Here is a 15,401-nt window from a genome sequence, read left to right on the forward strand (position 1 = left end):
TTTTGGAAATTGTGTTGCTTTTTTTAACAGTAGCTCTGTGTATTTTTAAATGTTCTTTCATTGTAATGAAGCAAGACGGTACAGTAAAGTCTCGTTATATCGATATTCAAGGGAGTCCGAAAAAATATCGATATAACCGGGACTATCGATATATCCGACCCTGTTTGCATGTAATTTTCTCCGCGCGTGCATAGAAATAGTATCGATATAACCGGGACTATCGATATATCCGATATCGATATAACGAGACTTTACTGTATTTTCAAAACTGATAAATGCCTTAAAAATGGCACCATATATTTTTGTGATCGGGAGCAGGGACCTAAAGTGTGAATTAAATACGAGAGTGACACAAGAAGAGTTTACCTATTAACAGATGGAAGGTTGAACACATTACCGTCGAAGTCACAAGCACACCTCCAAGCTTCCTCAGATTGCCATCGTAGATGTCGTTGGGCCACTTAACCCGCAGGTCAATGTTCTGAGGAACGTTACAATTTAAATATTACCGATTGCAATGCATTATATTCAAAACCATTGTCAGTTTTAACTTTTGATGTGACATTATCAAGTTACAAATTAATTAGCAAGTCATCAGGCTATATCATGGGATGGTCTAATTTACCAATACTCCCAAGAGAAGGCACAATATTGTTTGTTCGCTCTTATTACACATTGACTGAAGTTACCTGGAATCAATTAGGATGCTTCAGTAAAGCTGCTTTTTTTGGTCCATTGTTCCACACCAAAATGGCCACTTGAGATTTTGAAAAACCAGTGGGCAAGACTGCTACAGTGCCATAGAAAAGTATTTGCCCCCTTTCCTTTTTTGTATAGGTAGAGACAAGTAATTGTTATTACATTTCATTAAATTGGTTTTAGAAACTGCATTTTATATTTCCAGAGATATTTAACTTGATTTAATGAAACAAAATAAATAAACTATGTGATATATATGCAAAGAACAATATTAGAAAGGGGGCGGACTGCATTTCGTACCCTGTATGGCACAATGGATTATGATCCAAGTCTGCACTATGCATCCAAGGCGTGCAAACGTCTGACATCCCTTCACTGGCTCCCTGTACATTTGAGTTCTTTACAAGATTCTATTATTTGATTTCAAATAGATAATCAAATCTACCACGCCTTTCTGAGCTCCCCCACACCTATGCACCTGCACACTGCCTTACATCTTTCTGCGGATCGAATACTGGAGGTGCCGAGGACTCAGCGATGACTCAGTTCGGATTGAATGTTATAAGTGCCTCAGTTTGGAATTAACACCGGATAACTGGATAAATTTAATCAAATTTTACGCTCATGTTTATTCATTCGAGTTTGAGTTTGTATGAATTTTACTGTTTTTGTGTCTTTGTTATTAATTTTACTGTTTGGATGCTCAATACATTTTGTAGGCATTGATGTATACTGAAGCGACCCATGCAGACACGAGGAAATAGGATGCTTGACTGGTATGATTCCCCCTTTGTTATTTATTTATTTATTTATTTTGGACTTTATGTTACTTCCGGGTTGAGTGAACGCTGGCGCATGTGGCTGCCGCTGCTCACCCTCAGCAAAAATATCCTGTTACTAAGGGTCCTTGAGAGTTTTGAAAGGCGCTTATAAATTAAATGTATTATTATTATTATTATTATTATTATTATTTATGACGGGCTCTAGGTCAGCCTTTACTTAGTTCAGAAGCTTCAAGAACTGCATTACTAAATTGATGACACGTCTCAGTAATAGTTGTTTGTGGCATTAAAAATGTTGACTTGAACATAAAAGATTTTCTTGCCACCTGTAGCAGTGCTTTTCGGGCACAGTAATTAAATACAGTGAGACCTCAACTTACTTAAGTTTTCGTCGTACGAACATCAAATTTATGAAAATTAAGCGTTATAATACGCACTATTTTCATAATACACACCCACCACAGCTGGTGGAGTAATCTTCGGTGGAAGAAAACCAAAGCACACGACCTTCGGATCTGGCGGAGTGATCTTCGGCGGAAGCACACGACCGAACAGCGCTCCAGCCGGGGCTACTTTCAACACCCCCTCTCATTGAAGGCACACGTCGATCGCCTACTTGGGGCTTTTTGCTGATAATTTTGCTATGATGGGACCGAAAAAAAACACCACAGGCTCGTGTTCAGCCCAAGAAGACACAAAATAAAATCACTGTCGCTGAGAAGAAGGAGATAATTGAAAAACACGAACAAGGTGTGTGTTTGTGCGATTTAGTGGCCGAGCACGGCTATGCTAAGTCAACCATTGATGAAAAGGTTTCTTGAGCCGTCATCTGTACTTCTTTGAAGGTGTCGGACGTTCTTCTTATCCAAGAAACTTCGTCAGCAAACTAAAGTCTTACTGGTAGTTTAGTTAGGTCCCTGCTCTCAGGTTGGGGGGAGCAGAGGACTACTCCTTGAAGCTCCTCCACTGCTCCTATCGTTCTAACAACTGGCCTGATTGCACTATTTGAACTGGTATCACCTCATCAGAATTGCTAATCCTATATTGCCGAAGCAGGCTATTGTATGAACGATCCAAATTGAACCTCACCCCACCATATCGGTTTAAAGAAGGATTTAGTTGTTTTATGAAAATCGCTTCTTTTACTCCCCTTTCAAACCACCTGTGTTCTTTCGCTAAGATTTTAACCTCATTGTCGTCAAATGAGTGGTTGCTAGCTTTTAGGTGCATATGTACTGCTGATTGAGGCCCACTAGTATTATCCCTGCAATGTTGATAACGTCTTTTGATGAGAATTTGTTGAGTCTCCCCATTGTACTGCTCTTTACAATTTTCATTCTTACGATGTATTGAATAAACTACATTACTTTGGTTTTCATTTGGCAGCGTATCTTTTGGATGCACTAATTTTTGCTTTAAAGTGTTTATCGGTTTGAAATAAGTAGGAATTTGTGTGAATGTGTTGCCAAAGGACTGTAGTTTTTCAGAAACTCCTGCAATGTAAGGTACTGCTACTCCTCTCCTTTTTGTATCTTCAGAATTTTTGGTTTCATTCCCTATTCTTTCTTTTTGACATTTGTTAAATGACCATTGAGGGTACCCACAGTTTGTGACTGATCTCCTGATATGTTTTGACTCCTTTTCTCTGCTTTCGACGCTTGTTGGTATTAGTTTAGCCCTATGCTGGAGGGTTCTGATAACTCCTAGTTTGTGTTGTAAAGGGTGGTTAGAATCGAAAAGTAAGTATTGGTCAGTGTGCGTAACCTTCCTAAAGACTTCTGTTTTTAGCGCTCTGTCCTCTTTTATAATTACTTTACAATCAAAAAGGCTAGTTGGTTCTCTTTAATGTCCTCACGGGTAAATTTAATGTTGATGTCTACCGAGTTGAGGTGATCTGTGAAGGATTGAATATCTAGTTTTTTAATTATGATAAAAGTATCGTCCACATATCTAAACTAGTGTCTAGGTTTTGTCCCCAGGAAGGATGTGAGGGCCTGTTTGTCCATCTCTTCCATGTACAGATTAGCCACTATGGGTGAAACTGGTGAGCCCATAGCACAACCATGAATGTCCAAAACCTTCAAATTTGTAGAGATGACGGCTGAAGAAACCTTCTCATCGATGGACCACTCCTGTACGACTGAGAGCTTACACAGATGTATTGCCAAATTTATGTGCACAATTTTTGCCAATTTGACAGAAGCGATTTGTGGCGCGGCAGTTTAGTCGATCAGCTTCCTCATCCGTTGGCGTGAGCAGTCAAGTATATGCCCATTTTTGCGTCAGCAAATCTTTCGTAAATCAGGCCAATAACAGGACGCGTACATATGATAATAATATCACAAGTGTTGATAAATCTGACGCAATATAATGTGTATATTGATACCTCATATCCAGGAAGTGTACGCACAGCTTCAATCACAGCAAGAGCGGCCAGGTGTTGCAGAAAGGAAATCCTCTGTCCAAGCCTTGAACTCAGCTTTATCTGGACACATAGTGTGAACATGGCACAACCCAGAGGGCTCAGCCAGGCATTTTTTCCCCTCCCTGCAGTACATGAAAAAATGAGATTAAAAATAAATGGGTATACACACACACACACACACACACACACACACACACACACACACACACACACACACACACACACACACACACACACACACACACACACACACACACACACACACATACATACATACATACATACATACATACATACATACATACATACATACATACATACATACATACATACATACATACATACATACATATATATATATATATATATATATATATATATATATATATATATATATACATATATATATATATACATACACATATATACATACATATATATACATACACACACACATACACATATATATATATTATATATATATACACACACACACATATAAACACACACACACATATATGGAGGGATATATATATATATATATATATATATATATATATATATATATATATATATATATATATATATATGGACAGATGGTGGTTGAGTTTGCTAAGAGAATGGAAATGGCTATTATGAATACTTTCTTTCAGAAGAGACAGGAATATGAATATATATATATATATACACCTCTTTTCCACACTCTCCATTGCTCTGGACAGTTGACCCCAAGTACTGAAAATCCTCCACTTTCTTTATCTCTTCTCCCTGTAGCATCACTCTTGCACTTGGATCCCTCTCATTCACACACATATATTCCGTCTTGCTGCGACTGATCTTCATTCCTCTCCTTTCCAGGGCATATCTCCACACCTCTAGTTTCTCAACCACCTGTTCCCCGTTCTCGCTACAGATCACAATGTCATCTGCAAACATCATCGTACAAGGAGATTCTTGTTTAACATTGTCTGTCAACCGGTCCATCACTATAGCAAATAAGAAGGGGCTCAGAGCTGACCCCTGGTGGAGTCCCACCTCCACCTTGAATTCCTCCGTCACACCGACAGCACACCTCACAACTGTCTTACAGTCATGATACATGTCTCGCACCGCTCTGACATACTTTTCTGTCACTCCAGACTTCCTCATGCAATACCACAGCTCTTCTCTGGGCACCCTGTCGTACGCTTTCTCCAGATCTACAAAGACACAATGCAATTCCTTCTGACCTTCACACTGCATCTTGCGTACTCTTTTTTGGCATGAAGCCATACTGCTGCTCACAAACGTTCACTTCTGCTCTTAGTCTAGCTTCAACTACTCTTTCCTAGGGTTTCATTGTATGGCTCATCAACTTTATTCTTCTGTAGTTACTACAACTCTGCACATCTCCTTTGTTCTTAAAAATGGGCACGGGTACATTTCGTCTCCATTCTTCAGGCATCTGTTCACCATCGAATATCTTGTTGAATAACTCAGTCAGGAACACCACCGCCACCTGTCCAAGACACTTCCATACCTCGATTGGTAAATCATCAGGCCCGAGTGCCTTTCCCCCGTTCATCCTCTTCAGTGGCCTCCTCACTTCATCCTCGCTAATGTTTGCTACGTCTTGGTCCACAACAGTTACGTCTTCTACTCTTTGTTCCTTCTCATTTTCCTCAGTCATCAATTCTTCAAAGTACTCTTTCCATCTTGCCATCACACTACTGGCACCTGTTAATACATTGCCATCTCTATCCTTAATCACTCGAACCTGCTGCAGGTCCTTACCATCTTTGTCTCTCTGTCTCACCTTCCTTGCTGTCCAGCCGAGCATATAAGTCATCATAGGCCTCTTGTTTGGCCTTTGCCACCTTTAACCATGCGCTGCATCTCGTTATACTGCTGATCTACTCTTGTCCGTCCTTTCAGTGTCCCACTTCTTTGCTAACCTCTTTCTCTGTATACACTCCTGCACCTCCCCATTCCACTACAAAGTCTCCTTCACTACCTTTCTTCCGTTTTTTTCCGACCTGTGTCTCTGACCCTATTTTCCTGTCTCTTCTGAAAGAAAGTATTCATAATAGCCATTTCCATTCTCTTAACAAAGTCAATCACCATCTGTCCTTCAGCGTTCCTCATCTGGAGTCCAAACCTGCCCACCACCTCCTCATCATCTTTGTTTCCTGCGCCAGCATGTCCATTGAAGTCTCCACCAATTACAACCCTCTCACTTCTCTGGATGTTCTGTATGACTTCATCAAAGTCCAACCAAAATTTCCGCCAGCTCACATCCTACTTGTAGGGCATACCCACAAACAACATTGAACATCACGCCTTCAATTTCTAGCTTCAGACTCATCATTCTATCTGATACTCTTTATACTTCTACGACATTCCTAACAAACTCGTATTTTAAGATAAGAAGTCCAAGATGGCGCCCGAGTAGGCTGAGTAGGCAGCCTCAGCAAGTGCTCTCATGAGCCTTGCTTTTTTTTGGTTGTTTTTGTCTTGTTTTGTGTTTTCTTTTGTCACTTTGTGTTGTTGTGCATCGTGTGGAACGGATACAGATTGTTTTACAGCATTTTTGACCACGACATTCATCAAGGAGGAGACTGTGCTGAGCGGTTGCACCTTTTCGGCAGCATGAATATGCCAGTACTGTTTTTGAATGGGAGGAATGTCGGAGCCATTCGACTGCCATCGCTGGGCACCATAGGGGCCGTTGTGCTTTTTTGCGCCTGTAATGGGCAGCATCTTCACAGCCCCGCTTTGTTCAGTGGAAGGTCAGTGCTGTTGGCAGTCTGCGGCTGGATGGATGCATGGCTTGAGGAACCCGCGATAAGAAAGGAGCGTCAGCGCAGAGCGCCGATGCGTATGTTGAACTGTTGCGGCTTGGAATTGAAGCAGATTTATGTGGAACAGGAGATGTGAGACCATCTCTTTTCGTCAATGGATGCTACAGCTGCGTGTTTGCTTTCAACATTTAGGTTGTCGTCGACGTGCACATTCCACCATGATGTCCCTGATCCACTGGTGGAAAGACGCTTTCATCCTCTCCTCTTTCATCTAGAACTGCTTCATGTCATCACAAAGAGGGTACAGCAAGTCCTGAAGTATGCACGTCTCTCCGTGTCTTTGTTTTGTCAGATTGTCTCTATGCTGTCATATTATTTGTTAGGTTTTTTTTTGTTATTTTGACTTCAAGACGGCGCCGCGAGAGTGGCTGCCTTTCCAGCAGCTCATGTATTTTGTTTTTCTACTTTCATCACTTTGCTGCTGTGACATGTAAATTACTCCACTGTGAGACTAATAAAGGCATATCCAATCCAATAACCCCAACTCCATTTCTCTTTTTGTCTTCACCATGATACAACAACTTCTAGATAACAACTTCATGATAGAACAGCTTCTAGCCTTGCTCCCGTTCCACCTGGTCTCCTGTACACACAGTATGTCTACTTTCCTTCTCCGCATCATGTCAACCAGCTCTCTACCTTTACCTGTCATTGTTCCTACATTCAAAGTTCCTACTCTTAGTTCTATACTTTTGGCGTTCCATTTCTCTCTTTTCCTCCGGGCACACCTCCATCCTCTCCTTCTTCGACCAACAGTAGTCCATTTTCCACTGGCATCCTGAAGGTCAACAGTACCAATGGCAGCTGTTGTTAATCCGGGCCTCGACCGATCCGGTACTGGATTCAGAGTTTTGATTCGCATATTTGTTTTGGCAATTTTTTTAACGTCGGATGCCCTTCCTGACACAACCCTCTGTATTTATCCGGGGCCGGTACAATAAGACACTTGCTTGTGCCCCCTTGTGGCTACATATACAGTAAAGTCTTGTAATATCGATATCGTTTATATTGATAATACTGCTTATTACGATACTATTTTCATTTCCCGTGCACATTTCTAGTCTTTTTATGTATAATTAGTTCCGTTTAGTACGATTCGTGGTTTTTACGATAATCCGCTTACTACGGTGCTCCTTTTCATCTCCCGCCGGCCATTTTGCTATGTTTATATCGATACATGCCATCGGTCGCGCCATTGGTCGACTTGGTCTTGGTTACATGACCAGCTCCCGTGTGCAGACGCCATTTTCATTTTCAGACGGCAGCTTGTGTGTCTTCAACAATGGCGAAACGAAAGAATTGTGATCTTGGAACGAAGCACAGGGCAATCATGGCTGTTGAGGAGAATCAAACACGGAGCAAATCCTCTATTGCAAAGGAATAGGACGTGCCGCAAAATACTTTGTCAACATGGTTGAAGAGTAAGGATAAAATAAAGACGGCATACGAAGCGCTGGACTTCGGACCTGGCTCAAAGAGGATGAGAAAGGCGGCGCGCCCTGATGTTGAGGACGCGGTGGATACCTGGATGAGGCAAGCGAGGAAACAGAACATCCCGGTATCAGGAGTGATGCTGCAGACCAAGGCTGAAGCGCTTGCAAAAGAATTGGGCCATGACGACTTTAAATGCTGGTTAAATCGCTACAAGGAACGAAAGGTACAGCAAGTCCTGAAGAATGAATGACTCTGTGTCTTTGTGTTGTCGTACATGTTTGTTTTTCCCAAGATGGCGGCGCATGAACATGTAGCTCCCCTCTCCTGGCAAATTTACGTTTTCATGTTTCATGTTTACTGTACTGTATTACTGTATGTTTGTTAAAGTCATTATAAGTGCCTTGCATGCTGGGTCCGAGAGGACATTACATAATGTCATCTGTGCCGTATGTTATGCATATTAACAGCAGAAGTCAAAGCCAAGTATGCCCCAGGAGATTCCCGTGATGATGATGATGAGGATGAAGAAGAACCAACTGAATGCACACCTATTGCAACAACGACAAAAGCGTTGCAAGGTGCTGCGGACATGCGATCTTTCTTTGAATCCGTAGAAAATGCATCCGTTTTTTTAGAAACGTTAAACATGATGGAAGTGTTTATATTAAAATATAAACATGGGAAGCAGAAGATTGATGACTTTTTGAAATAGCATACATAATTGCAGTGTTATGTACATGTACTGTATATGAATGCAATCGTTTTTTGCAACGTTTGTTGTTTTGTCTGCTGAAGCGTGATGATTTTGAAACTGTACATTCCATACTGTGCATTAAAGGACAATCAACATCACTTTTTTGTTTCTTGACTGACATCAGAACACGCAGTATGATAAATGCAAAACACCAATAAAAATGACTTCACGTCACGCCAAGACGTCTTGCATTGCTGGAGAATCCAAACAATGGCTTCAGATTCGGAGAATATGCTTTCTTGTTACACATCCATTTATGGATATGATTCAAATACAGAAGAGAAAGAGTAAAGCATACATGTTTGCAATCGATTAAAGATTTACTGTACTGTACTGTATACTATGTCCTATGGAACCTGGGTGCCCTCTACTGGCGGCTTTCAGATGCAACACGGTTCTCAGACAAAACATGAATACATAATGTACAGTAAGATGTAAGCGTTGCAGTTTCCCTATTGCAGTGTTAGTGTCTGTACATGCCCACTACTGTATATGGATGCAATCCTTTTTGCAACAATGTTTAGTTTTCATTCCATACTGTATTAAAGATCCCCCTGTCACATGACCAGCTTCCGTGCTTATCCTGTCGACGCAAGCACAATAAAAAAACTAGCGATTGGCCGAGACTGTTGATAGCTCACAGCTTTCATTACTGCTGCAATAGCATCTGAAACATACTGTAATGCTCCTCAGCATGGGAAATGATGTGCACAGTCGTTGTTTAACGCGGATCGGTCTTTTTAATAATAAAACGTAGCCGTTATCACATCCAGATACAAACAAGAGCTGTTGTTACGTCACAGCTGCGCGCCGGCATTCTATTTAGGCACTCTCTCGAACCCTGTTGTCAGGTCCTCCCAAGCCCCTGTCACGTAACCAGCTTCCGTGTTTATCCTGTCGACGCGAGCACATTTAAAAAAAAACTAGCAGCATAGCTTATATACAGTACTGTTGTTTGAAATCAATTAAACCGTGGATTTAATAGAAGAATTGTGATATCCGAACAACGTACAAGGCAATCGTGGCCGTGGAGGACTATCTAACAAGCAAATCCTTCATCGCGAAAGAGTTTGACGTGCGGCATCAACGTAAGTGATGTTAACGTTGCAGTTTTGTTTTTTTTCATCCATGTACCAGTGACGTGCAGTCAGGGGAGGCAGGTGAGGCAGTGCCTCACCTGTCATCATGGAAAGCTGTCATGGAAATATCAAATGAAAAAATAAATTAAACAGTTATATGTATTTAGTGATTTGTACTTTAAAGTTCTTGTCCATTTAACTTCACTGTTTTAGTATTTTTTTTTTTTTAAATCGCTGAATTTTCACATTTACCGTTCAAATACTAAGTAGAGACGAGCGGTGAGGCAGCAGCCGGCTGAGCCTCAACATGGATTGCGCAATCACTATGCTTACTGTGCTGGCTTGCTCTGCAGTGAGACCGCATTGCTGTCCTTCTGCATATCGCTATTAAAGCGTTCAAACATGTTTAGTATATGAACTAAATTTCTACAGTTTAGCTGGTGTATATAATGTCGAGTCATTGTACATTATAAACACTGTACTACAGTGTTTATTTTGTTTTATTTTTATCAAAACTCTGTGCGTAGGTGAGGCACACAATTCTCCCGCCTCATGACAGGGGGCGCTTGTGATTCCAGAGATACTTCCGACTCCACGTCTGTAGAATAATAGAATTAGAGACAGAAAGCTACAGTAAATAGTTAGCAAGTAAAGTGCAACCCTCCAGTCATTTTTTCGTGATGCTTGGCCTCATTTTCAGAATGGAGGATTACATATCTAAATTGAAAGAATTTTCTAAACTGGACTTTCAATCGAAGCAGGAGGTAATAATTAAAGGAAGACCAACACCGGAGCTAAAAGGTTTGCTTCAGACAACGGGACACAATACTCGTTCTTTTCAGGCGGAATGGTACACACGAAAAGGCTAGCTGTGTGGATGCAAGAAACCGCCTTTTCTGCGTTTCCTGCCTTCTGTTCTCAATTTGTGACAATGTCTGGACTCAAGTGGGATATTGCGACCTGAAAAATTTACAACGGAGCCTCATCAAAAATGAGCGAAGACTCAACATCAGCATCCACAATGCTAAGGTAAAGGAGAACCGGGAGATTTTAAAAGATCTCATCAATGCCACCTGCTTCCTTGCCAAACAACAGCTGGCATTTCGTGGAAATGATGAAAGTAAAGGCTCTGCTAATCGTGGCAACTATGTTGAACTATTACATGCTTTCGCTCAGAAAGATGACAGGCTAGCGAGTCATTTTGGGACATCCACTGTATTTTCTAGCCTGTGAAACAGAATACAGAACGATTTAATTGAAGCAGCTGGTGATGTCATTAGAAATTACATTAAAAAGGAGATCGGTGCAGCCCATTTGTTGCTGGAGAAGTAGACGAGATTGTCATTCTCAGCACTGAAAACACAGTCGGAACAGGACTGATCAAGGACGACTTTCTTCACTGGCAGTGATCTCCGTTGAGACGGAGAGACTTTTAAAACTGAAGAAAGATAAGGAAGGCTTCTACAAGGAAGTTATCGATGCCTTTCTTCAGAAGGAGCAGCGCATGGACTTCATTTACAAGTAAAGGTAACACGATAAAAACGTTTTTTTAATTATTTTTTTCTATGCTACAGTTTGTATATATAAAGAATGCTGACATGAAATTTTAAACAAAATACGTTAACTGTTGCCAATCAAATGGTGAATAAACTACTCTGTAGAGTTCATATGTTTGTAAATCTGACTATGATGACGTCAGTGCCTCACCAGCCATGAACCTCACCGCACATCACTGACATGTACAGTATTTAATTGTGTTGCATCTAGATATCTTTATTGCTTGCAACAATCAGTTTTTCATATGATTGTACATGCTGGCGTTCGTGGCTTCGTGTGAATTTTTCAAATGAAATAGTCATTAAAAAAGTGTAAAGACGTTTTTATTTTATGCACAACTTTATTTTTCACTTCACTACTGTACAAAAAAACATGTTAGATACGCAATCCATGAACCCAATGATAAAATTACATGCCATACCAAAGATCCCCCATTTACGTACCCCCCGCCCCCTCTTTAATGCAGTTCGGTGCAGGATCGGATATATCGATAGTACGATTATATCGACATTTATTCCGACTCCCGAGAACATCGATATAACGAGACTTTACTGTGTGTGTGTGTGTATATATATATATATATATATATATATATATATATATATATATATATATAAAAAATAAGGCCAAGCAACACGAAAACATGACTGGATGGTTGCACTTAACTTGCTGTTGACTGTAGCTTGCTCTAACTAATTCTATTATTCAGCAGCCGAGGAGGCGCAAGAAGAATCTCTGTAATCACCAGCGCCCCCTGTCATGATGCAGGAGAGCTGTGTGCCTCACCTATGCACACAGTTTTGATAAAAATAAAATAAACACTGTTGGACAGTGTTTATAATGTAAAGTGACTCTACATTATATACACCAGCTAAACTGTAAAAAAATTAGTTCATATACTAAACGTGTTTGAACACTTTATTAGCGATATGCAGAGGGACAGCAATGCGGTCTCACTGCAGAGAAAGCCAGCACAGTTAGCATCGTCATTGCAATACATGGTGAGGCTCATCTCATCTCATTTTCCGTTCCGCTTATTCCTCATTAGGGTCGCGGGGGTTGCTGGAGCCTATCTCAGCTGTCTTCGGGCACGAGGCGGGGGACACCCCGAATTGGTTGCCAGCCAATCGCAGGGCACACAAACACATACAACAGTCACTCTCGCACTCACACCTAGGGACAATTTGGAGTGGTCAATCTGCCTGCCATGCATGTTTTTGGAGTGTGGGAGGAAACCGGAGGACCCGGAGAAAACCCACGCGGGTGCGGGGAGAACATGCAAACTCCACACAGGGAGGCCGGACCGGGATGCGAACCGGTGACCTCTGCACTGTGAAGCCGGTGTGCTAACCACTCGACTACCGGACCGCCTTGGAAAAGAACTTTAAAGTACAAATCACTCAATAAATAAAACTGTTTAACTTATTTTTTCATTTGATATTTCCATGATTTCTTGGAAGCCTGCCTGGACACGCTTCTTCACCTCTTTCACACACTCTCTGTTGCTCTGGACAGTTGACCACAAGTACTTAAAATCCTCCACCCTCATCTATTCTAGCAGTAGCATCACTCTTGTCCATGGGTCCCTCTCATTCACACACATATATTCTGTCTTCCTGCGACTGATTTTCATTCCTCTCCTTTCCACGGCATCCCTCCACCTCTCTAGTTTCTCCCCCACCTGTTCCCTGCTCTTGCTACAGATTACAATGTCATAGGCCAGGGGTGTCAAAGTAATTTTTTGCCGCGGGCCACATTGTAGTTATGGTTTCCTCTCGAGGGCCGTTATGAATTTGGGGAAGCCATTAGAATGTTTAAATCCCTTCAAATATTACATATAGAGCACACAGCAAATTAATGAATAACTCGTTTTCAAATCTGAAGTCAAGAATAATGACTTTTATTGTGGTTGACATCCAAAAATGTGAAATTTTGGCTCAGATTTTAGCAATCATCATGGAATTTAACAAGTTTGATTTGCTTTCGCGGGCCGAAAAAAATGATGTGGCGGGCAAACGTCATGGGCAAACATCATGGTCCAAGGAGATTGTTGTCTGCCTGTCTTGTCAGGCTGTCCATCACCCGAGCGAATAAGGAGGGGCTCATAGCTGACCCCTGGTGGAGTCCCACCTCCACCTTGAATTCGACAGTCACACTACCAGCACACCTTACCACTGTCTACATGATCTGACACACTTTTCTGTCACTACAGACTTCCTCATGCAATACCACAGCTCTTCTATGGGCACCCTGTCATGTGCTTTGTCCAGATCGACAAAGACACAATGCAATTCCTTCAGACCTTCTCTGTACTTCTTTATCACCATCTTTCAAACAAATACTGCATCTGTCGTCGTCACTTCTGCTCTTAGCCGAGCTTCAACTAATCTTTCCCATAGTTTCATTGTAAGCCTCATCAACTTTATTCCTCTGTAGTTATTACAACTCTGCACATCTCCCTTGTTCTTAAAAATGGGCACTAGTACACTTCGTCTCTATTCTTCAGGCATTTGCTCACCATCTAAGACAGGGGTCTCAAACTCCAGCCCTCGAGGGCCATAGTCCTACATGTTTTCCAAGTCTCCCTGTTGCAACGCACCTGAGGCTGCGTTGTAACAGGGAGACTTGGAAAACATGTCGGACTACGGCCCTCGAGGGCTGGAGACCCCTGATCTAAGATCTTGTATTACTCTTTACATTCTTTATTGTTACAATGTATAAACTACATGACTGTTTTTTATTTGGCAGATTATCTTTTTCCGAAACCCCGGTAATCATACATACAAGTATGTATATATTTTTTTCTTTCAACAGCTGTTATGTTTCTTTTTAGGATTATGCTCTAAATCAGTCATGTCCAGCCCGGAAAGCCTGTTTGAATCCTGCCTGTTTTCCAGCTCACCTAGCTGCAACATAACTGATGCAGATGATCAGCTCATCAGCTATGAAGCAGCATTAGAATATTCTTAACTAATTGAATAAGGCGTTTTACTGCTGAGAGAGCTGGAAACATGCAGGACAGCGAACCTTGAGGACTGACTTTGGACACCCCTGATCTGTATGGAAAGTAGAAAAAAAACATATTATTTTGTATTAATGGAGTGAAATTTTGAAAAATAAAATTAATGTACCTATGTTCCTTTTTGTTTCAGAAGATATCCTAAAAAATGCTTGATTTGACCTGAGAACCCATGGTATACTTGTACTATATGCCAAAGATGCTCATCACAGAGAATACCACGCAGTTAAGTGTTTATACAAGGCACATTTCACTTATATCTTTCATGTGACATACAATATGTATGCAGACGTACAATGCAGGAGCACTGACCTCTTCCCTGACTTTGTTGAGCAGCTATGACTATTAAACCAACATCTTCTGGTAAATGCAGATTTAGTCTAGAAGGAGACAAATGTTTAGAAAAAGGTATTAAAACTACAAAATTGAAAAGAGAAAACAGTAACAATGCCTTCAAATAATTACTTTGTTACTTAACTCATTCACTGCCAGACGATGTGCAAATATGTGTCCACTGTCATTTTCACTCAAATTGCAGGACCCATATTGTGTTTCAAGACTACATAAAACATTTAATGCAGTGCAAGAAACCTCAGACTCTCTTCTTTCGTCAGAAAAAAAGCTTATTTCGAGGTTACCTGGTTGTAGAGTTATCAGCATTGAAAGTGGGGGCGGCTGTGCAAAAGGTAAATGCTGCCCACTTGTGGGAGAGAAACACATTGCCAGAGGTCTGACCAAAGCTTGAAATGAATGGCCTCCAAGGAAAAACAAAACCTGCACAAATTTGGGAATGGCACTCCATGTCATGCTTT

At 41.1% G+C, this 15,401-nt stretch overlaps 1 protein-coding gene across 3 annotated transcripts in view; it reads right to left on the bottom strand.

Moving 5' to 3' along the window:
• hlcs (holocarboxylase synthetase (biotin-(proprionyl-CoA-carboxylase (ATP-hydrolysing)) ligase)) overlaps positions 1 to 15,401 on the bottom strand; it is a 73,173-nt gene that overhangs the window by 25,569 nt on the left and 32,203 nt on the right. The window contains exons 6-9 of one of the 3 annotated variants that reach the window (XR_016117846.1): positions 14,902 to 14,969; positions 3,868 to 4,028; positions 1,941 to 2,122; positions 367 to 481 (exon numbers count right to left, since the gene is read on the bottom strand). Coding sequence is in view for 1 of the 3 variants with exons in the window: in XM_089016989.1 (XP_088873115.1) it covers positions 367 to 481; positions 3,868 to 4,028; positions 14,902 to 14,969 (344 nt within the window). In the remaining 2 variants the exon portion in view is untranslated. Of the gene's footprint in view, positions 1 to 366; positions 482 to 1,936; positions 2,123 to 3,867; positions 4,029 to 14,901; positions 14,970 to 15,401 lie in introns of those variants that run through there. The other 2 variants (XR_016117847.1, XM_089016989.1) reach the window with 2 other exon arrangements.

The sequence above is a fragment of the Hippocampus bargibanti genome, linkage group LG16 (assembly GCF_051943395.1).
Source record: "Hippocampus bargibanti isolate YZ-2025 linkage group LG16, ASM5194339v1, whole genome shotgun sequence".
Lineage (NCBI taxonomy): Eukaryota > Metazoa > Chordata > Actinopteri > Syngnathiformes > Syngnathidae > Hippocampus > Hippocampus bargibanti.